This window comes from Pezoporus occidentalis, unplaced genomic scaffold (genome assembly GCF_034315485.1).
Source record: "Pezoporus occidentalis ecotype Australia unplaced genomic scaffold, CSIRO_AGI_Poc_V1 ctg99, whole genome shotgun sequence".
Lineage (NCBI taxonomy): Eukaryota > Metazoa > Chordata > Aves > Psittaciformes > Psittacidae > Pezoporus > Pezoporus occidentalis.
In genome coordinates, this window is record NW_026916358.1 from 187,401 (window position 1) to 215,110 (window position 27,710).

At 39.9% G+C, this 27,710-nt stretch overlaps 1 protein-coding gene across 3 annotated transcripts in view; it reads left to right on the forward strand.

Annotated features, from left to right (window-relative positions):
• The first annotated feature begins 128 nt into the window (after positions 1-128).
• The window catches only part of TMCO3 (transmembrane and coiled-coil domains 3), a 40,928-nt gene continuing 13,346 nt past the window's right edge, over positions 129-27,710 (forward strand). For all 3 annotated transcript variants that reach the window (XR_009962437.1, XR_009962438.1, XM_062606957.1), the window contains exons 1-10: positions 129-256; positions 494-591; positions 3,198-3,740; positions 8,526-8,705; positions 15,645-15,836; positions 16,667-16,795; positions 19,124-19,216; positions 20,467-20,653; positions 21,557-21,674; positions 22,219-22,414. Coding sequence is in view for 1 of the 3 variants with exons in the window: in XM_062606957.1 (XP_062462941.1) it covers positions 3,294-3,740; positions 8,526-8,705; positions 15,645-15,836; positions 16,667-16,795; positions 19,124-19,216; positions 20,467-20,653; positions 21,557-21,674; positions 22,219-22,414 (1,542 nt within the window). In the remaining 2 variants the exon portion in view is untranslated. The remainder of the gene's footprint in view (positions 257-493; positions 592-3,197; positions 3,741-8,525; positions 8,706-15,644; positions 15,837-16,666; positions 16,796-19,123; positions 19,217-20,466; positions 20,654-21,556; positions 21,675-22,218; positions 22,415-27,710) is intronic.

Consider the following 27,710-nt stretch of genomic DNA (forward strand, 5'->3'; position numbering starts at 1 on the left):
CGTGGTGACCGGCGCAGGGTGAGGGTTGGCGGCCGGTGTGGGGGTGGGAGAGGCCCCTGGCAAGGCCGGCTTCTCGGCGCCTTGCTGTTACTGGCCGCCGCCCTGCGCTCTTGCTCTTTGCGCGCCCACCTGGCTGCTGCCGGCCTCCCTCCCTCAGGTGAGCGGGGTGGTGGGAGGAAACACGGCCCGGGGCCGGCAGTTGCGCCTCCGTCAGCGTCTCCTTCCCCTGGGCGGCTGGGTCGGCCGCAGCCCTGAGGTGAGCGCTGGGCTGTTGCCGGCGGCGGATAGGGGCTGCGAGGGGGAGACGGAGGAGGAGGAGGTGGATTTGGCCGTGTTGCTGTGAGGCTGGAAAGTTAAGTGCCGGGCAGGCAGACTGCGGAGCGGCTGCTTCTTTCCTTTCCTCCCTCACTCCGCCGCCATGAAGGGGCGGGAAAGGGGTTGGGCGCACTCGCGCTCTTCTCATCTTTCCCTGTTCTTCCCCTTCTCCCCCCAGCCTTCCTCAGGGTGAGGTCCCGGAAGCCGGCCCGGGAAGAGAGGAGGAGAAGGAGGCGGTGGGCCAGGGAGCTGCCCTCCGGCAGCCATCGCTCTCAGGTGGGTGTCTTTGGGGCAGGGGTGCCTTTGGGGCAGAGGTGCCCACGGAGTCACGGCAGCGGCCGGCGCCCACGCCTCGGCTGCCCTGAGGGTCCTGAGAAGGAGCTTGGGTGGTGGCAAACGGGCAGGTGGCAAGCGGAGCCGCAAGCTTTTTGGATGAGAGGATCGGGCTTGCGTTGGAGGCAGGGTCTAACATCCGCTTGATGAAATCCGGCGCTACTGTATCGTGTTCAGGAAGGCAAAACCGGGAAGATGAACGCAATCCATCAGGAAACGCACCGTTCTTGAGAAGGACTCCAAACATCAGGAGTTCCCTCTAATTTGATACTTAGTGATGCATGGAGAAGAGTGTTTTGTCTCTTTTTTTTTTTTTCCTTCTGGATGATCTTCAAGGTTCTTTCCAAGCTAAGCCATTCTGTAGTATTATGACTATTCTGTGAGTATTTCTGAGTTCTGAAATGCATCATATGCTTTTATATATGGGGTTATTATTCCCTTAAGAGCTTTTGAGCGTTACCCAGGGTGCCACTTTCCTGAATATTTTTTTGCTAGCCAGGTAAAAAACACTGCTACTGAAACAAAATGATACCGTGTCAGAACTACAGTGGTAAGTTTGCACAGTGCAACAATGGGCAAATTTACTACCATCTCTGCTCAGGATTTAGGTACGTGGTTTGCCATACCATGTAATATGTGCAGTAGAGTATTCAACTCCCTGCAGACAGAAACTTGAATACACAGTAAGTGTTTTCTTCACCCTCTTTCTTGCACGAATAACTTGTAATATGTTCAGCAGAATCTCTTGCCCAGACGTATTAAACAGGAAGGTTATTATTTTGTATATATGAAGAAATATTTCCTTAAATATCACTCTAGAATTTTGCCAGGTGGTGTGAATTGTTGCTTTTTCCTGGTCTCTTAAAAACAGTAAACCCTATAACTTTATCAAAGTTCTGAAATAGTTCTACTTTATTATTTTATTGAAATTAGCATGATGTATCTATGCTTTTGCTGCTTTAGTCATACTTTCAGTTCTTAATTTTAAATGTTTTAGTTCTTCATTTGTTCAACCCTAGCCCATAGTCAGCTATTGATAACTAAATGCTTTGGCTTGTATTTCATGCATTGAAAATAAATAAACCCATCCACAGACAGTTTTTCTCAGTTCTAACTCAAACAGAGATGGGAGGGTATTTTAAAAATTAAGGTAGTGCATGGCTGTGCTTTGCTATCTTCACTTCCTGTTCTGTATACTGATGAAGGTTAGCTTTGATGCTTGTGATTGTGACTACTGCTATATTACAGAATTGTAGAATCATAGAATAGTTAGGGTTGGAAAGGACCTTAAGGTCATCTAGTTCCAACCCCCCTGCCATGGGCAAGGACACCGCACACTAAACCATATCACCCAAGGCCTCATCCAGCCTCTTCTTGAACACTGCCAGGGATGGAGCATTCACAAGAATAGGCACATAGCTTCCAGATTATACTATGTCCATGTGATGGTTCCTGATTAAGGCTCTTGGTCCAGGGATGAAGATTGCAGCTAAAGTTTTAGGCAAATACCTGTACTACTGATGATCTAGTAACATGTAGTGTGCTGTGCATTTTTAGACTGCTACACTTCAGTGATAAATGTATGTTTTGTACATACATTTATGCATTGTTAAATATAGCTTTGTGATGTGGGGTTGTTTCTTTGTAGGTTTTTGTGTTTGGTTGGTTTGGTTTGGTTGTTTTTTTGTTTGTTTTTTTTTTTTTCCCAAAGAAAATGTAACTTGGTTATTTTACAGTAATGTCAGTGTTTTCCTGTAGGCTCTGGGGGAAAGAAATTTGTTCTTAGTTTTGAAATTCTACCCTGCTTGGTGTTAGAAGCAAATACAGCAGTTTAAATATAGATCTTCAAGTAGCTTCTGGGAAATGAACTTATGAATGAATTGATTTTACTTTTAGTGTTCTTAGACCTCTATTTTAAAATCATGAGGATCAATAATTAGCTTTGAAGTAAAATGCCTCAAGGCACTGCAGCCTTTCAGGTGAAAATCTTTGATCCAGGCTAGTAATGCTTAGAAGTCCATGAAGTTTTGATGTTATTTCTTTACTGTAGAAATTCCTCCCCTCCTCCCCCCAGTCTAACTTACAATGTAATCTGTTTCAGTTAAGCTTGCTTTCCATTATATTTTGTATACTTGCCTGTGTTAATGGTTTGGAGGCTATAAAAATAACAAATGATTATGATAAATTCTTTAGGAGCAGTGTGAAAAAATATAAGAGGTAGATAAGAATAATGAGTTCTGGTGCTAGGTTGAAATATAGCCTGTGGCATTGTGGCTTAATATTTTTATGGCTCTTTTCTCATAAGAAGTGCAGGTGACTACCATGTGAAATAACTAAGCTTTCCATTCAGTGTTTTTAAGACAAGATGGTATCTAGACAATAGTCAAGGGGAAAATGAAAGTCTACCAATAACCTTGGGCTGTTTCTTGGTTTTGAGAACTGTTAAAAGATTATAGTGTAAGATGCAGTCTTGGGTTTCTTTTCTACATTTGCTTGGCCTAATATCCCAACATTATCATGTTTGATAACTGATCGGTACTATTTTGCAGCCTGATATGTGTACTGGAGATGCAGAAAGCATGTAGCAGGAAGCTTTGAGCAGTTGTGGATTATCAGTTTCTCCCAACAGCAATAAAAATTGAAGAATGAAGGTGACTGGATTTATTTCCTTATGGACGCTGGTTTTATTGCCTTGTGTCCAGCTAGCAAATCCTGCAGAGCATGAAGATGTAGTAAAGCATGCAATAAAACTGCACCGTGGGAAAGGAGCTGTTATCGCTCAGAGAAAGCAGTGGGTGTTGGAGAGCTGCAGAAAGCTGTCTGGTCTTCTTCGCCAAAAGAACGTTGTTCTCAACAAACTCAAAAATGCCATAAGAGCGGTTGAGAAGGATGCTGGACTATCAGATGAAGAGAAACTTTTTCAGGTTCATACCTTTGAAATCTTCCAAAAGGAGCTAAATGAAAGTGAAAACTCAGTCTTTCAAGCAATCCATGGTCTCCAGAGAGCTCTACAGGGTGATTACAAAGATGTTGTAAATATGAAAGAAAGCAGCAGACAGAGACTGGAAGCCTTGAGAGAAGCTGCAATTAAGGTTAGTTCCCCCATGTTTATTTACTAGAGTACTCACAATTTTTATTTTATCATGGTACAGTTTCAGCCTCTTTTAATAAAAAAGAGGCTTTACATAAAACTTGCAATGTTTACTGTTTACAGTGGATTTTGCATGAATTGTTCTCATTTGTAAAATTGAAAGTAGTTCTGTTGTAGAGCTTAAAACTTGACTAGCAGTCAATAGTTCTTATTTGAAAACAAAGATAAACATAATCATAAGACCTATGACAAATATTGTGTTAAAGGGAAAGGCATACCAGAAGTGAGTCAGTGCACATAGCATAATTGCACTAGACAAGCCAGTGGGATTATCAGAGTGGAAATAATGCCATAAATTGGCAAAATACTGTCATTTTCCACTTAATGAGAATTGTTCATTCAGAATGCACATTTTAAGCAGAATGACTTCTTGCCTTTTATTTCTATATTCATACAGATATTTGTAAAATGGACATGCAGAATATGAGATGACTAGATTTTTAATCTAAGTATAGCAGTCCTAGCCTAAAAAGTGCAGGTCTGAAGAACAGTGCGTTCCAAGAAAAGCGCATATGAGTAGCAGTTGAGCACAAGTACTTTATGGAAGATTTGAGTTCTCATGTCAATGCAGACCTGTTAGGGTGTGCAATACCTGCCACTGTCTACTGGACTTTGTAGTACTCAGACTGTGTATTGAAAAGTCTCCCACTGAGAGAAAATGTTGCTTAGTTCATTTGGTATTTAAACTGCTCTGTTTCCTTGCTCTACCTGTCAACCACTGGAGTTTTCTTTTGGTTTCTGCCTCCTAAAAGAAGAGTCTGCCCTTGCACAAGGGAACAAGAGTAGGGGGTGGGGAGTAATTGAGGTATGGAATCACAGAATTGTTTGGGTTGGAAAAGACCTTAAGATCATCTAGTTCCAACCCCCCTGACATGCACAGGGACACCTCACACTAGACTAGGTTTCTCAAGGCCCCATCCCACCTGGCCTTGAACACTGCCTGGGATGAAGCAGCCACAACTTCCTTTGGCAACCTGTTCCAAGTGCCTCACCTCCCTCACAGTAAAGAACTTCTGCCCTTGTATCTAACCTGAACTTTCCCTGCTTAAATCTTCCTGTCCTCCCTTGTCCTGTTGCTACAGTCCCTGATGAAGAGTCCCTCTCTGGCATCATTGTAAGTCCCCTTCAGATACTGGAAGGCTTCTATAGTATCAGAGCTGGGAGAATCTCTAAAGGACATTTTTTGTAAGAGATGGGCAGATCTTAACAGGTGAAGATGGCAAAAGATTTTGTGCAGTGAATTGTGGCAAAAAAGGCTGGTGGAAGTAGAAGTTAGTATGCAGGCTTGGGAGTCTGGAGTGGTCCGTGGATTGAAAACAAAGACTGAAGTATGACAAATTTGGAGAGGGAGTAGTTTGGATCTATGTGTGTTCCAATGAAGTGCTAAATATGCCTTTGATATTGGCACTTAATGTAGTGCCAGCCTGCATAGAAATGGTAGCAATTGTAATAAAATTACTTGATTTTCTTCAGAGTTCTTAAAATAGCAACAGTGAAGCTGTTTAGAATTATCTTTCTCATTTACCTATTTTTTGGCAGCGTTACTGTAAAATACTTAAATAATGTGTCCTTGAGCTTGAGAATGGTGCTTCCTCATTTTTCTCATAAAAGGAGGCCTGTGTGTGTAATGATGTGGTTTAGATGTGCGTCCTGTTAAAACTTAACTTCTGTGGGGATGGATTGTGCAGGCTTTTCTGTATTATCATATCAAGATATTTACTTGAATGAGCAATCATTTACACTTCTTATGTCACATGCATGACTATTTAAACAGAATACTTGTTGTTCTAACCTTACAACAGCAATTGTTATATAATGTGAAATGAAGAATAATGGGAAAGGGAAAATGCATGCCAAAAGGATGACAATTACATGGGGTCCGGTTTTGTTCCAGTTTCATTTTACTGAAATGATTACTTTGTTAATGTAGTCATAAGACATCCTTTCAATTTTTTAAACTGTGACTGAATGGAAAATACAAATGACTGTAGGGGGTACTGGACTCTTTATTTCTGTTTAGTTGAAGCATTTGGATTTTTTTAGTGCTGAGAGATGTATGAATGTCTGATGCATTTCCTACTGGCTCTGTTGCTGGGAAAAGGTAATGCAGAATCATTTGGGGAGGGCAGGGAAGGAAGAAGTGGTGACATTAGCTTCTGCCTTCCTTTGCTCCAGGAACCTGTGTGGAACTTAAGGAAAAAGCAACAAAATCTCACCTGCTTTTTATCAGCTTCTAATTTCTTGGGTGCTTCCTACTCAGACATTAATGAAAAACAATTCACAAGTAGTGCAAAGATACATCCTCTTCTAGCTGTGCTTTTTGTCATCTCTCATTAAAGAGCAACAGTGACACAGTGTTCTTAACCAGCATTGCCCCAAAGTCTTACTTCATCTTACTCAATTTTGCTCATGTGTTCCTAGGCATTCCAGTCTCCTGTTCAGTACACAATCCCTATCTGTATTACCTTGCTTAACCAATTGTTTGTATGTTACCTTGTGATCAGATGTCTCCAATCCCAGCATGAGTTGCAGAACAGTGTGCTGTGGTGCACTTCTGCTTAACACGCAGCAGGCTGTTTGAGCTAGCTTGTCCTTTTTATAGACACTGTAGGTGAAAACAGAGATGCCATTTTAATAGACTACAAAGACCTTGGTCTTCATTAATTAAAGGAACTTAAACTCAGATTTTTTTTGAAGCTCTTCTACCTTGCTCTCCAGAGAAAGTTAACTTCTTGCAAACTAGAGCATTGGTTTTTTTGCAGTTCTTTATTTCTCTAGCTCTGTTCAGCCTGTTTGTCTCAGCTGACAGAAAGGACTGATCATCTCCTTCCACCCCAAATCTGTTCCATTTTGGAGGGGAAAGAATCTAATCCTTACCATTTCCATCTGGTGTTCTAAGTTGTTGTTGACTGAGGAAAGACTCTGAAGCTCATATGGGGGCTGTTTTTTACATCTTTGAAGCAATGTCTGCTAGCAGAGAATGACAGATAGGAAATGTTTTTCCTTGAGGCTGTATGAGAGTGACTGTGTCTCTTGCTCATGTGTTGCATAAGAACTAAAGCAATTGACATTGGGCCAAGCACATTAATAGTTACGTTTTTCCCAACTTCAGTTATTTTGAGAACTGGATAATTTCCATCATGCCAGTGTAACTATGGTAATTCTAAACACCAACAGACAGCAATACTGCAGTTTCATCACAACCAAAGATATTCATCTGACTGTCCAGATTTCAGAAGGGCTAAGCCACAGTTACAGGCTGCACTGAATATACTCTTGTCTTAGCATCAAGGAATTAATGACATTATATGCATGTTCTTGCAGGTTTCAAGGGGAAAAATGTTCATCCGCAAACATGCGGAGGACGGAACACTCCAGTTATTAAACATAGGAATTTGGGACCATTTTAGATGCCCAGGTTATCGAAGGTATGTGTGTGTGGTAGGCAGATAAAACACACAACCTAAGGGAGACCTATATTCTGTCTGATAGTTCTAATTGGGTATGGCAGAGCATCCAAAATAGGGACAGAAACTTATGTTTTCCAGGAATTCAGGCTGACCTAGAGATTGCTTGTATTTTTTGCCCAATCTTTTTTTTCCCTTGGTAGTAATGCTGGCTCTTTGAAGAACAGATGTAGCGTGTCTCTCATGTAAATATTCTCAGTATCCTGAATCTAATGGAAAGGAAAGCCTGCCGTTGCATATATTTCCTCATTCATAGTTTTCTTGCTCTCAACCAATGTATCTTTAAAATAATGTAGATATGTAAAGTGAAGCTCCACCCCCTCCAGTCCCTTGTCCCTCCCAAAACATCTCAAACCTGAAATTATACCCTGTCAGTACACAAAGTATTTTGTTTGGTTATTGTCTTCTTAACCATGTTAAGTCCAGTCTTGATCAGTAAATATTTTTTAGTTCTTTTTTTGAACCTGAAATATCCAAAGGGAAATGAAATACCATAATTTTTATCAGGGAAGCTACTGAAATATTTTCATGCCATGTTGAACCACATCAGTATTTTTTTTTCTTCAGAAACCTAGAAGTGGATGTTAGAAGTCATTAGTGCAAGTTCACAAGAGGCTCAAACTGAAAAAACAGACAAAGTATTTTAGTTTTGATAGCAAAAATCCTTCTTGGAAACAAAAGGGAACCTCAGTCTGCGTGCTTGACTGCTCGTCTGTACTCTTCTAACTGTTTTTATTTTTTTTTCCTAGCTGTTTCCACAGTTATTGTAATTTCAGAAAACCATAAACAGACCTCTTCCCATGTTTACAAAACACCTTCTAAAATTAAGATTCACTGTTTTCCTTCCAATTTGTTTGTTTGTTGTAGCCAGTAAAGCTATGCTTTCAAGATTATCATGCTTCCCTGCTAAAGCACTGACCTCTAAACTTTACTTGGCTCTGAAATGTTTCCTAGAGTTCCTCAAAGTAATTCTTTTCTTGTGTTTTCTGGATTGCAACCTTGGGGCAGCTCTGTAGTTTAATGGATTAGAAAACTCAATGGGTGGGTATTTTGTTTGACCGTCACTTTTCTTGCTTGCTTCCCCCAGTGAAAACTGGCAAAACAGAAAGCAGTCTTCAAATATGATTATAAAGTCTACATTGCTTTTGCAGCAACACTTGTAGGATGTTTTGTGTCAAAAGAAGCATGCATTCATGTCAGATGTTTTTCTGCTCAAATGCCTGGCCAGCACTTCATCTGTGTATTGTAAAATTCAACAGGAGGAAATGGAATATGTCGAGCTCTTAGCAGCAGAAAAACATCAGGTTGAAGCCCTTAAGAACATACAACATCAAAACAAAAGCCTGTCAATGCTTGATGAAATTCTAGAAGATGTCAGGAAGGCAGCTGATAGATTGGAAGAAGAGATAGAAGAGCATGCCTTTGATGACAACAAATCTGTAAGTGAGATTTAAGACTCAGTCTTTTGGTTAATGTGCATTTATTCTTTAGTTTATATTTGTATTGTAGGTGTGTTTCTCTTGTGTTAAATAGTTGTTAGGATTTTAGTGACAAATTTTAAATTTGACTCTACATTCGTTTTTGCTTCCCCCTTCGACAAAAGAAAGTATTTAGAATGGTAGAATGGTTGCTTTTTAGGAGTGAGCTAACGCTTTTAAAACTCCTAAACACTCCTAGTGAGCAAAACCTACTTTTTGCTACTGTTTTCTGTGGTTTTGATTTGAAAGTCATCCCTGTGACTAACGCTTTGACAGTGACAAGTGTAATGTGTCTCACTGATACAGCCCATGAGAGTTACAACACCTCAGTGATGGTGGTGATATTTAGAAGTTGCAGGATATGGAGTTACAGTGTTAAGTGTAGTCTCTACTTTTTTCTTTTTCATTTTGTTGAGAAAGTTATGGGAGAACAAGAATCCTTGCAGTTAGTTTGCACAGTCTGGGAAAAGATGTATTATTCAAGGTAAGTACCTGCAATGTGGTTTTGGCCTTGCTTTTTTCTCACTTCCGTGGCTTTTTATACCTTGGCCTATTTGCATTGTTGTTTGTGTTGCATGACAGACAGTATCCCCCAGGTAAAGCAGTGTGTATTTGGAGCTGGGAATATGTCAGTTTATTCTACTGTCCCATTGTGCTGTCCTCAGGGACTGACTCTCTGAATTGGGCCTTGTTTGCATATATATGGATTACAATTTTGTTTGGCTTTTGCTCTTGAAAGGTTTTTATTGATGCAGGTTGACTTCCAAGATGAGCATAGCTCTTGAGCTCTTCTTAGGAGGCAAAACTGAGTATCTCTCCGTAGAGAGCAAGACCATTTTTTGTGCTTTTATTGCAAGAAAGTGAAAGCAGCTTTTTATTTTGTATCCACCAGACCGCAGCAATTGCCCTCAGTAGGAATACTATCTAACAGGACCAACTGTGGGAAAGGGACGACCTGGCTGGAGTGCCCTCTTCTGTGCCGCCGGGGTATAACAGCACGTTTTAAAGAGATCAGGAATGAGGTTTCCTCTGCTACACCTGTTAACTGGAAAAATGCCAACTCATCCTTTTTCTCGAGTGTACCTCTTTATCTTTCGGCTTGTATCTCTATTCATGAAAGGAAAGGAATTGTGAAATGCAACCTAGAGGACTACCTACATCTCCGTCTTTGCAAGAAACAGCTAGTGTGCTTTCTTTTAAGCTAGAACACTAGAAGTTCTAATAAAATAATAAGCAATATAATCAAATAGAGAAGTGCAGTAGGTAGAAATTAGGACAAAAAAAAATCTGAGTTAACCTGCAGTGCAAGACAGGAGCATTTGTGCATTGTGTTCTGCTATGTACAACCTGCTTTTTGGAGTTGCTATTTTGAGAGAGAATCAGGATTTTATTTCCCATTATGTCCTCAAATTTCTTAGTATTTAAGAGCTATGAACCTGTGCCGTCTACTCTTGCTCTTCTAGCATAGTCTCTTTTTTCAATTCCCTTTGCTTTTGTAAAAGTAAATATGCTGTAAATACTGTAATGTATTTATATATATTACACAGACAAAAATGCTTTTCATAATTGTCTTAATCTTACAGACACTTTTCCTTTTTTCCTCATATTGTTTCTGACCTCGAACTAGACTGTGAACTCAACTACATGAGAAATGTATTTATCCAGTTGCATTGCTTTCATATGATATTTGGTATATTTTGAATTTTGATTCAGAGAATCATAGAATAGTTAGGGTTGGAAAGGACCTTAATGATCATCCAGTTCTAACCCCCCTGCCATGGGCAGGGACACCTCACACTAACTCATGCCACCCAAGGCTCTGTTCAGTGTGGCTGTGTTTGCACTGTTTACGCTGTGTAACAAACGCAGAAGAGATTTCTTGAAGTCTCCTTTCCAAGAAGACCTCACCATAAGCAGTGTAGTTGCAAATGCCAATTGGTGTATTGATACGGAATGGTGAGGAAATGCTGTATGCTGTCTATGTTTCTGCAAAGTTCATGCAGAGGGAACCCAAACCCCTTGACTTTCGCCTTTGGGATCGCCACAGTCAAATGACTGTACATGGTATAAAAGCCTTTATGGATACAGTCTGAACACAGATTTATTTGCATGGACACCCCGCAGCAATGCCCAGTGTGTGGCCACCATGGGCAGGGAGATCCCCCCGGGCTTCCTGGGCACAGTCACTGCCTCAGGGCCAGGAGCCCAAAGGCTTTTCTCCAAGGGATGCTGGGTGAAGGGGCTGCAGCAGGGCTGTGGTGGGCGGGGCTGTAGGCGCCCTGTCGCCCCTGTGTCATAGTGCCAGCACTTGGCAACGCAGCATCACAATGCTCTGGGCTAGTATAAGGCAGTGTCGTCCCGTGTCCCACTGCAAGAGTGCCCGGCAGTGCTACCAGGACAGGGCTGGCAGCCTGAGGGCATCTGAGAGGAAGTCCTGGGGGAATTACTGGGAGGGGGTTAGTGGCGGGAGCACTTGAAGCTGCACGAAGCAGCAGGAGGTTCTCTACTGCAGTTCCAGCTCCTGGAGGGGCCATGCTCAAATCTCTTCAGATGGATGGAAATCCTGCTTCAGCTGCCGGGGGACCTGCCATCCTCATCTGCTGGGCACTGGGGAATTGCCTGTGGGGGTGCTGAAGGAGGGAACACCTGGAGCTGTGGGAGGTTCTGTGCTGCAGTTCCAGCTCCTGGAGGGGCCATACTCAAAGCATCATCGAGGGGTCCTGTCTCAGTCATCTGGAAGCTCACTGTCCTCATCTCCTGGGGAGAGAGTGGCAGCAGCCAGAAGACGAAGGATGCACAGGTGGCTCAGTGCCCTCTCCCAGTGCTCTCGAGCTCCCACTGCCAAGCACAGGAAGGATTCTTGCTCTGAGGATTCATCAGGCTAATGGCATTTTGCTGTTGTTGGAAGCCCCTGAGATGGCTCCAGGTGGAAGCAGAAAAGGCAATGCCAGTGTCCCCTTGTCCCCTTAGAGGTGTAACCAGTGTGTGGACCAGGAACATGTCTTGTTCACATGCTCAGGGAGTAGCCGATTGCCAGCACTGGGGTCAGGAGGGAATTTTCCCCTGGGGCAGATTGGCACTGGTCCCCTGGGGTTTTTTGCCTTCCTCTGAGCATGACCACTTGTCAGGGCTCCTTGGATCCATTCTGGCTGTTATCGCCTGGTGCTCATGCTCCATGAAGGTGGCCCCTTGTGTCCTGCAGCTGGGGGGGGAAGGGCTCCTTTCCCCCCAGGCTGGACTAGCTAGCATCCCTGGGTTTTTTTGCCTTCCTCTGCAGCTGAGCACAGCCCCTTCATGGGGCTCCTTTGGATCATGGTGTCCCAAAGGCAGGGGCTCTCGTGCTCCACACAGCGGGCCCTCGTGCCCCGCATTCAGGGGGAGGAGCCTTCTGGACTCCCAGGGTGGTCCCAGCGTGGCCCTGGGACGTGCTGCTGTCCCAGAGTATTGAGCACCACCCCTTGTCATGTCTTCCCTGGCCCTTTCTGGCTGGGTTCTTCTTGCACTGCTCTTCCACCACGACACTGCTCCTGCCCTGGCTTTACTTTGTCAGGCTGCAAGGGAGGTTTTTTTCCAGCTAAACTGAAGGGTCTAAACTAAAACAGACTAAAATTACCTAAGCTAAACTAAATCAAATAACTTCATTTAGAAATAAATAAAATACTCTTTCCACCTGTAACCATTCTCATTTGTGTCTTTGAAAGTGCTTTTTGCTGCTCAGATTCCCTTGGCATTTCAGATAAGGATCTCCTCCTTGTACAACTCATTGTGAGAGCAGGGAATGGAACAGAATAAAATGCAGTGGAACAGGACAGAATACAACAGAAAGCTATGCTATGTTATGCATATAGAATCACAGAATAGTTAGGGTTGGAAAGGACCTTAAGATCACCTAGTTCCACCCTCCCTGCCATGGGCAGGGACACTTCACACTAAACCATCTCACCCAAGGCGCTGTCCAACCTGGCCTTGAACACCACCTCGGATGGAGCATTTACAACTTCCCTGGGCAACTCATTCCAGTGCCTCACCACCCTTACAGTAAAGAACTTCTTCCTTATATCCAATCTAAACTTCCCCTGTTTAAGGTTTCACCCTTTACCCCTTGTCCTGTCACTCCAGTCCCTAATGAAGAGTCCCTCCCCAGCATCCCTATAGCCCCCCTTCAGATACTGGAAAGCTGCTATGAAGTCTCCATGCAGCCTTATCTTCTTCAGGCTGAACAGCCCCGACTTTCTCAGCCTGTCTTCGTACGGGAGGTGCTCCAGTCCCCTGATCATCCTCGTGGCCCTCCTCTGGGCTTGTTCCAACAGTTACTTGTCCTTTTTTATGTTGAGGACACCAGAACTGTACGCAATACTCCAAGTGAGGTCTCATGAGAGCAGAGAACTTTGGTTACATTCCAGCCACACAAGCTCCTAAGTACAAAGGAACATACAACAAGCTCCTTAGGAATTTGGAGTTACAGAGCTTCAAAGTAGATGTTTCACTGCTGATGTAGTTTATAAGATAATTGTGCTTAGTGAACACTGTTGCTGATGTTGTAACATTAAATTCCCAAGAAGATACTAGAACAGATTTTGGCTTACTAGCCTTTTGGTTTTAGGCAAAGTAATAGTCCTCTGCAAGATGGGAACACTGCACTGAACAGTGAAATAATTCCAGTGTGAAAGTGTAATGTATGTTTTGTGTTGCAGAGCCAACATTTAATAGTAACCTCTGAGCTCTGTTTTAGTATCCCTGGAGTAGCAGTAAGGGTGTGATACAGGGAGTCAGAAGCAAGGATGACAGAAAAATTGTAGGATTGGATACTTACTGTGTATTCTGGTTAGAAACAGTTCTTCATGTTTGCTGACTGTAGGGAAGCCTTTCTTCTTTGCTCCAATACTGTGACAATAGTTTGCATGCGCATGACATGCAGCTGCTCCTGCCTTTTCCCATCAGCTGAAAATGTAAAAACATGGTTTGGTCTCATAGACTTGGCAATGGACACTTCATTCTGCAATGCAAAATAGCCTGGTAAGTGGGGAGCTTAGGGAGGTAAAGGAACTATATATATTTATCTAAAAAGATAGGTTTAGTTTAAAAAAGGATGAAAAGACAACTTTCATAATGCATAAAAATGGTAATCAGCCTCTCACTTCAACAGCTGAAATGCTGGTGTTTGAAGCAGCTATTTATGCTTCTGAATCATAGAATCATAGAATAGCTAGGGTTGGAAAGGACCTTAAGATCATCTAGTTCCATCCCCCCTGCCATGTGCAGGGACACCTCACACTAAACCATCTCACCCAAGCCTCTATCCAACCTGGCCTTGAACACTGCCAGGGATGGAGCTTTCACAGCTTCCCTGGGCAACCCATTCCAGTGCCTCACCACCCTAACAGGAAAGAATTTCCTCCTTATATCCAATCTAAACTTCCCCTGTTTAAGTTTTAACCCGTTACCCCTTGTCCTATCACTACAGTCTCTAATGAAGAGTCCCTCCCCAGCATCCTTATAGTCCCCCTTTGGATACTGGAAGGCTGCTATTAGGTCTCCATGCAGCCTTATCTTCTCCAGGCTGAACAGCCCCAACTTTCTCAGCCTATTTTCATACGGGAGGTGCTCCAGTCCCCTGATCATCTTTGTGGCCCTCCTCTGGACTTTTTCCAATAGTTCCATGTCCTTTTTATGTTGAGGACACCAGGACTGCACACAGTACTCCAGGTGAGGTCTCATGAGAGCAGAGTAGAGGGGCAGGATCACCTCCTATGACCTACTGGTCATGCTCCTTTTGATGCAGTCCAGGATACAGTTTGCTTTCTGGACTGCTAATGCAAGCTTCATAATTTGTTTCAAATTATTTTTTCCCCCCCTCTGTTTGATTCTTAGTGACTTCAAGTTCTTTAGAGGCCTATCATACTGCATGATGTACAAAACCAGGGGAAGAGGTCATTCCCATGATAAAAGTTTTCCTTTAATTATATACATACACAAAAATGTAAGGAGTAGAAGAAAAGGGTAAAAATTGCAGGTTAAATGTTGAAAATGCAGTATTTATTTGAACAATTACGGGAAATGTGCTGGGGAATCAGTAAAGGAAAACAGAAGCCTGTTTTATAGATGTCTTATGTGAATGCACTTTGTCATTAAATTGGGGAGCTGCTTGGGCAAAATACAGCAATCCAGAAAAATTGAATGTTTTGTAGTCAGTCACAGCAATGACAGCAACCTACTCTCTTTACTGGAGTCTAAGAGAAATAACAGCCTTAAGTGTTTCTGAATATTTGTAAAATCTACCTTATTAAAAATACAGTGAATAATGAAGTCATCCTAGTGTATTCCACTTTGTAATTCCAAGCAGTGAAGACAGACCTAGATAAAATCTTCTTATTCTCTTCTTAAAATTTACAGGAGAGTGACTTTTCCTTGACTTGGAACACAGTCAATTCAGATTTTTGTGAACTGAATATCACTTTGTAATCTCATTGTAACATTTTATTCTCTTGAACAAAATCATTTTTTAAGCAAACCTTTTGTGTTCTAAATGTGTTAAAGCACTAAAAAAAAACAACCCCAAAACAACCCCACAAACATTTTAGGTTGGATGCAATTGGAAATCCTGGTTTGCAATTTTACAGCTGTGAAATCCTGTCTTTGCAGTTTTTGGTTGGACAACTTGGCTAAAGAGGTCTGGAAAAAATTTTGGTTTTAAAATGTAAACCAAATTATAACCTTTTCAGTTATGGGCATCAAGTTTTGATAAAGTGACTGAAAGAATTCTCTAAGAAGAAACTGCAGTATTTCTAGTTGGTGTCAGCAAGTTCTAGAGCAACTTAAGCACAGCTAATAATCTTTCCCTTTTTACTGTATACTTCGTTGACAGCCCCCCTTGTTGCTCCCCATTCCTTTTTCTTACAGGTAAGAGGTGTAAACTTTGAAGCAGTTTTAAGGGTGGAAGAAGATGAAGCCAACTCCAAAAGCAATACTTCAAAAAGAGAAGTAGAGGATGACTTAGGGCTTAGCATGCTTATTGATTCCCAGAACAATCAGTATATTCTTACCAAGCCCAGAGATTCAACCATTCCTCGTGCTGATCATCATTTCATAAAGGTAATAATTTTAGAGACATTCTTGTCATTCATTTTGGTAAGATTTAGTCCCACTAGTTTGATGCCAATACTGCTTGGTTGGATTGAATACAGTTTTAGCATTTTTTTCCCTCTAAAGTTATCCTAACATTCATGATTCCCCTGTCTACTGGTGATCTGGCCAGTGCATTCCCTACTTCTAGTACAGTCTCCTCAAGACTCATAGTAATGCTGCATGAATCATTTCTGGGTTTATTTGGTTTAACTTGTTGCACCTTTGGGGCACCATCCCTCTTCCTGGACTGCAGTATTAAAACAAGCTACTGCTGTGCCTGATAAGCCGCTTCCATGTTGTCACTAGAAAGAATTTACCTCTTAATGCCTTGCATGGAAGAAAAGGGATGCAGGAAGCTGCATGGACATGGGTTTTTGTGGTATTTGTGCTTCATAAAGAATAACTTTATTTGGATTTTTTTTTTTTAATTCAAACCAAAATGGATGTTTCACCATTTTATTTCAATGCAAAGTGGCTTTCCCCCCACAATTCCCCAGGAAACTCTATACTTTCTCTAATGTATTTAAAATACTTAGTAATTGATAATAAACCCCAAAGCTACCAATTACTGAAGGTCAGTACCTCTGATGCTTCATCTGCAAAACCGCAGTGTTTACACCTACAGCAAAGTGTTCAGGTTAGTTTACTAAAGTTGTGTTTTCTTCTCACGGGCAGTATTCTATGTTTAATTTTACAGTGCTATTTATCCTTTGAAATAAAAGGATAAAAAAAACCACTTTAATTTCATCACAGATTTGTGTTTTATATTAATGCATTTGTAAATCTTGCATATTTAGGATATTGTGACAATAGGAATGTTGTCTTTGCCATGTGGCTGGCTGTGCACAACAATAGGACTGCCAACCATGTTTGGGTATATCATCTGTGGAGTACTCCTGGGACCATCAGGACTAAATAGTATAAAGGTAAGTATGCAAGTAGCTTCTTGAGTGATTTCATTTGTTGAAATCTTTAAAAGTAGATTTAAAAGAATATGATATTGCCAAACTCAGATGTATTTAAAACAAATCCCCAAACCTGGACCTTTGTAAAAGGAGGCCTTAAAACTTAAAGGTCTTCAAATCACTTTTTGTTTTCAATTTTTTTCTCTTATATAATCATGACATAAGTAGTTGTTGAAAGTGAAAGCTGTAGGTTATGTGTTGTGGGGTTTTCTTGTTTGTTTTCTTTTTGTCTTTAATCATAAAGCATCACATCTAAGAGCCAAATTATTTAAATATTTAAATTATTTAAATATTTAACACATTAAAGTGTTAGCAGTGGAGGAAGTGTTTAAAACAAGTAATTCCCTGAGTAGGATAGCTTGGCTTCCTAGAGTGTTGCTTTGCATCTCTGTATCTCTTTCATCCATCCTAGTCACCTTAGTTCTTTGCCTGTCCCCTGCTCACATTCCTGAAGTCTCATGAACCTTTTTAGCTCTGTCACGTGTACCCTGATTACAAACTCATGTGAAGCAGTGGGCTGTGGTTGGTGAGACATTGCACATGTTTTGATTAGTGGTCTGGTGTGCATTAACAGATTTTTAAGCCAGCAGGCAAAACAGCACGTTAAGGTTGCATGGTAATGTCTGGTTAAGTTATATGTGTCTTAAAAATGTTGAATGTCAGAGGAACTGAGGGGGCAGCCAGATGCTAATCTGGCAGGGAAGATAGTTTCCATCTCCACTTTTTTTATTGATGATGGATCCTGTCCTCTTCTGCTCTGGACTGTAAATACATTGAAAAGAAGTGTTAGGGTTTTAAAATAGAATAGACTATTTCAGTTGGAAGGGATATGCAGTGATCATCTAGCCCAACTTCCTCAACAACTCAGGGCTGACCAAAAGTTAAAGCATGCAAAGGTCCAGATGCCTCTTAAACACTGCCAGGCTTGGCATACTGACTGCCTTTCTAGGAAGCCTGTTCCAGGGGCTTTGACCACCCTCTCGGTAAAGAAGTGCTTCCTCATGTCCAGTCTGAACCTCCCTTGGTGCAGTTCTGAGCCATTTTCACAAGTCTTTTTATTGGATCCTAGGAAAAGAGCTTGGTACCTTCCTTTGCACATCTCCTCCAGAAGCTGTGGAGAGTAGGGAAGTCACCCATCAGCCTCCTTTTCTCCAAACTAGACAAACCCAGAGTCCTCGTCTGCTCCTCACAGGACATTCCTTCCAGCCCTCTCACCAGCTGTGTTGCCCTCTTCTGAACACATTCAAGGACCTTCACCTCTTCCTTCAACAGGGGGACTCTGAACTGCCCACAGTACCCAAGAAGAGGCTGCACCAGCACTGAATACAGCAGGATAATTACCTCTTTTGACCAGCTGGTCATGCTGTGTTTGATGCACCTCAGGATGTGGTTTGCCCCCTGGCTGCCGGGGCACCCTGCTGATCATACTGAGCTTGCTGTCTACCAGCACCCCCAGATCTTCTGCTGCAGGGTTGCTCTCCAGCCACCCCTCTCACAGCTTATACTTCTGCCTGGCACTACTTCATTCTAGGTGCAGAGTCCAGCATTTGAACTTGTTAAATTTCCTCTTGTTAATCATTGCCCAATGCTCCAATCTATCTAGATCTCCTGTCCCTCAAGAGAGTCAACAGCATCTCCCAGTTTGGTATTATCAAACTTGCTAACAGTGCACTCAACTCCTGCATCCAGATCATTGCTAAATATATCAAACAGGACTGGCCCAAGAATTGAACCCTGAGGAACACCACTGGTCTGGTTGCTAGCCAGATGCAGCCCCATTTTTCTGTTGTGAAGAGGAAGACAACCACTTTTCTTGCTGTTGCACCCTTTTTGCTGAAGTGCAAAGGCTGATAGTTGTACTGGTCTGAGAGACTTGTGCATGGAGTCTCTAGGATGAATAGCAGAACGGCAGCTACAGTCTAGCAGAATGATTATACCAATAGACTAATAAAGTAACTTCTGGAATGCAAACACTGGGGGTTAAATAGTATATGCATGAACTGTAACCTATTTATTTTCACCAAGCAAGCAAGCTTACCTGGATCAATGTATGTGCATTTAGGGTGACTAGCACTGTCCAACCAAATTAACTAGTAGCAGCCAGGTGTTGGGGGAAAAATGTTTGAACCCTAAAGATGTTGAGGGGACTTCTGATGTCACATAACCAGCAACTGAACTAACAATGGATATAGAATAAACTATTTGTTTTATAAATGGACTTAAAATTTGTATTACAAGTAGACTGCTGTGCACTGATTTTTTTTTGTTGTTGTTTTTTTGTTATTTAAGTCTATTGTACAGGTGGAGACATTAGGAGAGTTCGGTGTATTCTTCACTCTCTTTCTAGTTGGTCTGGAGTTTTCTCCTGAAAGATTAAGAAAGGTATTTTTGTATAATACCTCCGTATTACAGGATTTAATTGCTACTATTCGTCAGTTATCTTTCAGGATTTTACACTCTTCCTATAATATACTGGTGTTCTTTTGCACATTTTTGAAAAGACAAATATGGTTCTTGCTTGTGCTCTTTGACTCTTTGGAAAGAACAGAACACATTATTTGTTCAGTGTCTTCAAAAAAACCTCTTTGCTATTTCTCTTCATTTAGTAAAATGGTTTTTGATTACTAGAAAAATCTTACACAATTTATAGCAATCCATTTCTGCTTTGTTTTAGCATGCAGTTGCTGTTACAGAATATCCAGTGACATTTGCCTGTCCTGTTGTAAAAAAAATTCAGTCAAGTACTGCATTTTGATTTAATGATACATGCTGTACTGGCTGATAAACTGATTCTGCAAGTGCGTTAGCGCAGTCTGGAATATTACATGATGTGGCCATCAGGATTCAGCAAAAAGTTACAATTTTCTTTTGGTCTTAATTAAAAAAGAGTTATCTCATGAACGACCTAGATTTTAATAATGGAAAATACTGCTGCAAAATACGTGAAGACTGTATGTATTGTAAAGAGTTTTTTTGCATCATGTGACTTGTTCCTAAACTGATGGTTGTGAGTTCATAAAAGCTTTAATTGAAGAGTGTTAAAATTTAATCAGCTTGATCTGTTTCTAGTCCATCTAAAGTTGTCCTGAGTTTAGTAGTAGCAGTCAATTTTTCTCCTTCTTGGTAGCTGGTGCAGCACTGTGTTTTGACTTCCAGCCTGGGAACAGTGCTGATAATACTGATGTAATTTGAGGGTTCCTAAACTTTAGTATGTAAATTGCTACCTGGGAATTATATGCACACTAGAGTGGAGTGGGCTGCTGGTACTGTTGATGGTCTTTGCTGTTACCTTTTTTTCCCCACCCTGGAATCACATCAAGTAACTTGCTTTCCATTTGATGAGTTCAATACATTTGAACCCATACTGGACCTTTGGCCTTTAATTTGTCTGTGAGCTCTGGAAAACTTACCTAATTTCTGGTTATGAGTCTTCTGGTTCATTAGCGTATCTATGAGGCACAGTAACTAATAACTGAAGTTATTATGCCTCGTAGATAAGATGACAACCTGTTACTTCTGTGGCCCAGCACTGCAGCCCCAAATCACTGCTTATTTGCGCTGAAAATCACTGTAACTTATCAGTGAGAAAAGTGTGATCAGTCTTTCTTATAAGAACTTGTTTTTTTCCCAAGGTATGGAAAATATCTTTGCAAGGACCCTGCTATATGACGGTTTTGATGATTGCCTTTGGTCTGCTATGGGGACATCTGCTCCAAATTAGACCAACACAAAGTGTCTTCATTTCCACTTGTTTATCTTTATCAAGCACTCCATTGGTGTCAAGATTTCTTGCAGGTAGTGTTCGAGGTGATAAAGAAGGTAGGTATAATTTTAAATAGGGACTGTTGTAGTGTAATATTATGAGAAACTGGTTAAAAATGAAACAAAACAAAAACCACTGTTAGGTCTGGTTTACAAGTGATTGTCATCCTTTAACACTGACCAGTGTTGTGTATTTTTTTTTTATGAGGTGTCATCTTTGGAGAAAGATAGTGTGGCCCAATTAGTACTCTCCATGTTAAGATTTGACTTGATTAGGGGTTTCATGGATTCCTTATGCTTTTTAAGAGCATGGTAACCTGTCTGTCATCAGATCAGGGCAGAAAGGCTAACTGAAATAATTCACATCCTTCTTCAGCAAACTAAGACCAGTGCAGGGAATCTTTCATAGCGAACAGCTCTTCAGAGAAGTACCATATTGCTAGCTTCTCAAGGACTTCTAATTGTTTCTTTCAACAGTTTTGCCATCCTGCTTTCTTCCATGTAAACCTCCCTAACAGATAATGCATTGAAGTTCTTCCCACTCCTTAGAATATTTGTATTCTAATGCCTAGATGCAAAGTGTATACTTTATGCATGCTGGGTCTTACATGTGTCTGTTAGTCTAAAGATTGTATATTTTCATGAAAGGAGTCCCAGTAAATGAATAGCTAGTGCTTAACTGCTAAGCAAAGTCTATACTTTTATTGTGTAACACAAGCTTCCCATTAATATATTTCATTATTCTTTATAATATTTTAATGTCTTTACAAATATTTTCTTTCTAAATGTTTTAAACAATTTACTGGGGGGGGGGGAGCCAAACAGAATGCTTTGAATTATATCAACCCACTGAGAACTACACTTAGCCTCCATTTGATTAAGCTATTTCTAAGTTTCTGAGCACTGCAAGCATGCATAGATTCTGATGACTGTTTCCATGACTGCTTTGCTGGTGTACAGGGGATATTGACTACAGCAGCGTACTACTTGGAATGTTGGTGATGCAGGATGTGCAGCTTGGTTTATTTATAGCTGTCATGCCTACACTTATTCAAGTAGGAGTGAGCACATATTCCAGGTAAAACAAAAAAATACTGTACATATCTTCCCCCCACCCCTTCCAGTGAGTATGTAGATTGCCAATATGAATAAGTGCTACAGTTAATGTCAGTTTCATGAAAAATATGCACTCTGTTCTACAGGTTCCCTTTACTATTTGTACTTGTCATGTTGCATGAGGATATTCTTTCTGCTTTAGCTGCCTTAGTCCTGTCTAGTACTTGAAATCTGTAGTGAAAAGTTTGTTATTGTAAAAAAATAATTTCTTCAGTTACTTTACTGCCTTAAGACATATCTTTGTCAAAGACTATGCAGTACTGTTACTGAGCCTGATAGCTTACCTTGATGATCAGTCAACAAAAAAAAGTAAATTCTGGGCTGTAAAAGAGGTTGCTGGGCACTTGGCAGATTTAGTATTCATCTTGTTTACTAATGTATCCAAATACTTGCTGTACCTACTCAGTTTTGAACATCTGTGGAATTAGATCTTTTCACTTAAGGGGAATTGATTGGGAGGCATGAGAGCACTTGAAAGAAATGTTTTGTTTGTTCTTCTCTTCCAGCATTTTCAAGGAAGTACTGAGAATACTGATACTGATTGGCCAAATTCTCTTTTCTCTGGCTGCTGTTTTTCTTACATGTCTTGTTATAAAGACTTACCTCATAGGACCATATTATCGCAAGTTGCATGCAGAAAGCAAAGGGAATAAAGAAATCCTCATCCTAGGAATAACTGCATTCATCTTCCTTATGTTAACGGTAATCTTTTAAATTAATAAAATATCCTGATACATGCAGTAGCTGACTGCATCAGTATCACAAAAGCCATCACAATTACTGTTGGGTATCCATGTACCTCTGTAGCCAATTATTTGGTTTTAAAATGTTTTTAAACAAACCCCAAATGCACAGATGATTCATACATTACAGCATAGATGAGTAAGAAGAAATAAAATTTGAATGTCAGTCAGCTGTACTTCTGCTGGCAACTTAAGCCAATTAAAGAATTGTGATTTCAGTTTTAATTTTGGCTACTTTGTGTGTTTCTGAAAATAATTTAGGATGGTTTTTGAGATACTGATAGTGCCCGATTGTGACATTTGCTTGTAAGATTCTTTTCAATAGCAAATTTTCAATGTGGTTTTTATTATGAAATAATTTTCTGTGGGAGTATAACAATTTGGAATGAAGCTGAGAAAGTAGAGAAATGCCTTAAGATTCACAGATTCTGATACCCTTTTGTGTTTGGTTCATTTTCATCTGGATTTTCTTTCTGTTTGTTTTTATCTCATGTTTCAGCCCTCTGAAAAACTATTTTGCTGGAGAACAGAATGTGATGGTCACTAATAATGTTGTGGGTTTGAAACTCCATTATCCTGGATGTGCAGACTGTTATGTCCTCTGAGAATTTCTGAGGAAAAAATATCCCACAACGTTCCTGCACTTTTTTTTCATAGGGGTATTTACTTTATTACAGGTCCAACAAAGAAAGTTCACCTCCTTCAGGGAGAAAGTTAAGAAAGAAGTTAGTGGGAGCACAGCTTTACAATTCATTGATTTCTTCTGCATACATGAAAAATGCCATCCCTTTAAACACCTATTCATATTCCAAATGTGCCATATAATAAGAGAATTAACAAAACTAGTTTTTACTTTCTAACAAGCAGATATAACATTTGTATAACAACTTGAATAAAAAACAACAACCAAACCACAGAAGTTGCATAAAATATCACGGTATCTAGAAGCAGCCTTGCTTTCATTAAAAATATGGCCTACATAGACTCATCTGATTGAATTGGGTGTATTGTGGCCAAATCACCTATCAAATGTATAAGGAGTTTCTCTACTGACTTTAACATATATAAGGTGGGAGAATATGTTTGAGTGTATGAAACTCATACTGCAAAACCAGAATGCTGCTTCAGCATGGGAAGCGTTTGTGGGGGAATAAATATTTTGTGTACTTCGAGTGAAAACAACTTTCCTTTTAAACTTGATAAATAATGTATCAAAAGGAACAGTACAAAAGATACTGCATGCAACCTCAGTAAACCAGCTGAGATGCTTGATATTCCGTGACACTGATACATCCATTACGGTTATGCTACCAGTTGTGGTTTGAGCGCAAAGGCTTAAAGAAAAATAATACTGAAAAAAAACAACGCAAAACAAAAATGTATTTGGTTGTCCAGTAGAACAGCTCAACAAAAAATTCTTCTGGAAAATAAATCTTAACTGCTATATAGCATAGATGCTGCATTATGTCAGGAATAAAAACATAGGATGAGGGATGGCAATCTTATTTGAAAAAATGATGCATGTATTTGTAAAGGATAAATTTAGGCTTTTGGGTGTCAGGTAGGAAAACAACTGAACTGCATAGGCTCCTGCAAAGATCTTTTTCCGTGGAAAACCTAGGCCTAAATACTGACTGAGTTTGTGTAATTATGTGCAAACACAGAATTTTCCATACTGGTGTAATTCTAAAAGAGCTTTTCACTTTGTAAAGTGAGTGCATATTTTAGTGGTCTTAACCAAAGCTGACTCTGTGCTTCATTTAGAAAACCTGAGAGACATATTGCAACTCATTAAATCTGAAACAGGTTGTCTCAATAAACTAAATTAGAGTAAAAGAGATGTAACCAATTTCAGATGTAAGATATTTTACCAAGGTTTGGAGCTGAAGATGCCTCTTTCTGTTCCCATGTATTCTCAGAGGTAACTGGAATTCCCCTCCCTTTTGTCCCTGAACTGGTTAGGCAGATTAGGTAGGGGGATTGTGGCAAGTGCAAATCCTATAAAAGTACAGTTGACTCTCAGACACAGTTGTACATCTTTCGGTCATGTATGTATCACATTGTCAGCAGAAACAAAGGTTCAGTAGATCATTACTACACTTTAAGCAACTCCTTTTTGAGCTTTAAGTTACAAAGGAACTGGTTTTGGTTTTTTTTTTGTTGGTGGTTTGTGTGGGTTTTTTTTTTGTTTGTTTTGTTTTGTTTCTTAACTGGGGAACTGTTCTCCTGAATCACAACATAAGCGAATTTAGTTTATGGTTTGAAATATCCGTTTAGGATCCATGGCCAAACTGGTACTTTTAGGTTGAGATACATACCACAATAAGCTGAAGAATATGTTGGAAGTCAGCCAGAGTGTTCACTGGTGTAGTGTTGGTTTTTCATATTCTGTATGTGCAGAAACATTACAAGAATTGTTTAAAATACTGTTCTGATAATGAATTGCTAAGATATCTGCATGACAACATGGGTCAGTTTTGGTATGTTTTTAAACTATGTTGCTGAATGATTCCTAAGAAATTGGGGAAAAAATAAAACCTGACCTGACAAGGTTAGCACTTACATTTACATGTTCATAGGACTGTGCATAAACATGGTGGAGAAGAAGCGTCTTCCAGTTTGACTGCCTTATGGTTCACCTGGAGTGATGCCACAAATGGAGGGAAATTGCCAGCTTACTTTATATACTAAAGAGATTAAAAGAAAATGTAGCTGTTAGTACTTTATGTGAGAAAATGTACATACGTTTCCCTACAGTGTATTAGGAATGTCATTCCTTGTTTGTCTAGAATACTTTTCAATTGCTCATAACATGCTTATGAACTCTTTTTTTGTCAATTAAAAGATTACAGTTCTTCCTTAATCTCAAATATTCTAGTTAATTATTAAAATGCAGTTGAGATGGAGATTTTGGAATGATCACTAAAAATTATTTCTATTTTCATTAAGGCTTTACTTCTTAGTAATTCTTAGCAAGCTTAGAATTCACCTCTTTACTCTTGGGCAGATATAAATTACTGAAGTCTGGAATTCTAATACATTTATTTCCATCAGGAATTTCTTTATATTTACTGGCTCACTATGTTCATTAAGCTTCTGTGATGACTACAGTTATCAGTAAGGTACACATTATTAGAAAAGATAGGTAAAATAACTGCTGAACAAATGGTGGAAATTCAACTGGAACACATAATACCAGTGATATTTATTTATTTATTGCTCTGGTAGAACATTAGAACATAAAAATCCAATATTCGAGTGAAAGCAAAGCAGTCCTTCCTGAATTTGAGTAAAATGGGACCTTTGAAAACAACTGAAAACTAAATTGTACTGGGAAAAACATGTAAGCTGACAAAACATTGCATTTAATTTTGACTGAAAAAGCTTTCTGTAATGTAGGAGTTGAGGAAATGACAGTGCAGTGCCCAGGGATTAGTAATTGTTAGAGCTCTTGTTTGCTGAAAGCGAAATATTAACCATGATGCAAGCAGTAAGGGAATACTAAATGCAAAATACTTTCCAATTTTTGCTTATTTAAGGAATTTTGCTGAGAATGCCTTTTTGCCAGTAAAACAAACCCTCTCCAGTGTGTGTGTGTTTGTGTGCACCCACATGTTATATATAGTAAACTCTGAAGCTACAGATTTAGTATATGAGGAAGTGTATTGCCTTATTGCTACTATTAGTAGACAGCCAGAGACCAGGATGGGAATAGTGAAAGGAGTGTCTGTATAAATCTGGATATAAATCAAAAGAACAAACTGGAGAAAGGGGGGATAGGGTTAAGAAAATTATGTAATTTTTGGTTTTCTTCTTGCCTCTCATTCACTTCATACTTTTCTTAAGAGTGACCTATAGATTTTGTAGACATTAAGTTGTGTAGTACCTAGTGAGCAGACAAGAAATAGCAAAATCTGCCTCGTTATCTACCAGGCCCTTGAGCTCATACTTGTCATAAAGTGAAGGAATGGCAATTCATGTTTTATTTGGTGGGAGCAAATCCAGATGGACATAGAGTTTGCTCCAGTTAAGTCAGATGCATTCTGAGCAAGCGTGTTTGTTTCACCCTTAAATTGCTCCCTGATTGAATAGTGATTCTTACAACACCACAGCATCAAGCAGTTCTGATACAAAATGTGCTAAATCCCATCTTACGTGGCAACCTAAGCATGTACATGGGAATACTTAAAATGTCAGCTATAAAAGTTTTGATCTGGAGTTCTGTTACAGCTGATAATACTTAAGTGTATGTGTGTTATAGCTGGATAGTAAAAATAATTCCAACTTTATTTGAAGAGGCTATATTGGATTTTAATCATACTCAAGAGGTTGTGAATTTTAAAACAACTAATGTTGATGTAGAAGAACTTAAGTGTTTCCTACTTGTTACTGTTTATCTTATTCATCTTTTGGTGATTTTGAAGCCTTTTAAAATATATATTTCTTTCTTCCACCTTGACAGCTTCAAATTGTGGCAAAAAGTGCTAAAATTCCTTTTCTTTTAAAATGAGAGTAAAGTTATAATGTTATTTTTGTTGGTTTTGCCTGATCTGCAACTATTTACATTAGCTGACAAAACCCATTTGTGTTCTTAAATGTCTTGCAATAAATTACGGACTATTGGAGTTACGTGATGAGCACTTGGGCATTAATACTTCAGTACACAAAAGTCTGGGGTTTATTTTTAGGTGGCATTTTATGCATAGCTTGCAGACTTGTTTATTGTATCTTTTGCTCTCCTCCATTAATTTCAAGTCACTTGAGTTCTAGCTTCATACCTTACAGTGTAACACTGTTCAAGATGTGATGAATGTTGTCCATAAACATACTTGAGTGTATTGTTGCTTAATCCAAATTAGTACGGAAATAAATCTCCAATCTTCTATTAATATTAATAGCATTGAGCTTTCTCAGTAAGATGACCATCTGCAGCAGCATAGTTTTAAAGTAATTATTTTAAATACTTTATACCTACTAAAAGTGCTGCTTGCTTATTTTAATGTTCCGAGCATTGCCTGAAGCAGTTGCTTTGTTTTTAGTTCCGTCTCTTTGCATGTGTTTCATCTCTTCCTTCTAGTACCCTATTCACACAATAAAAAAGAATGAAGCAGTCTTTTCAAACAGGTATCAGGCTTCATTTCAGCAGTTTATTTCACATGCTTAAATGCATCCCTATTCAGTAAAGGACACAGGCACACTTAAGTCCAGTTCACAATAATAACATGTAATTTATGCCTGGGACTTCTGCTAAATTG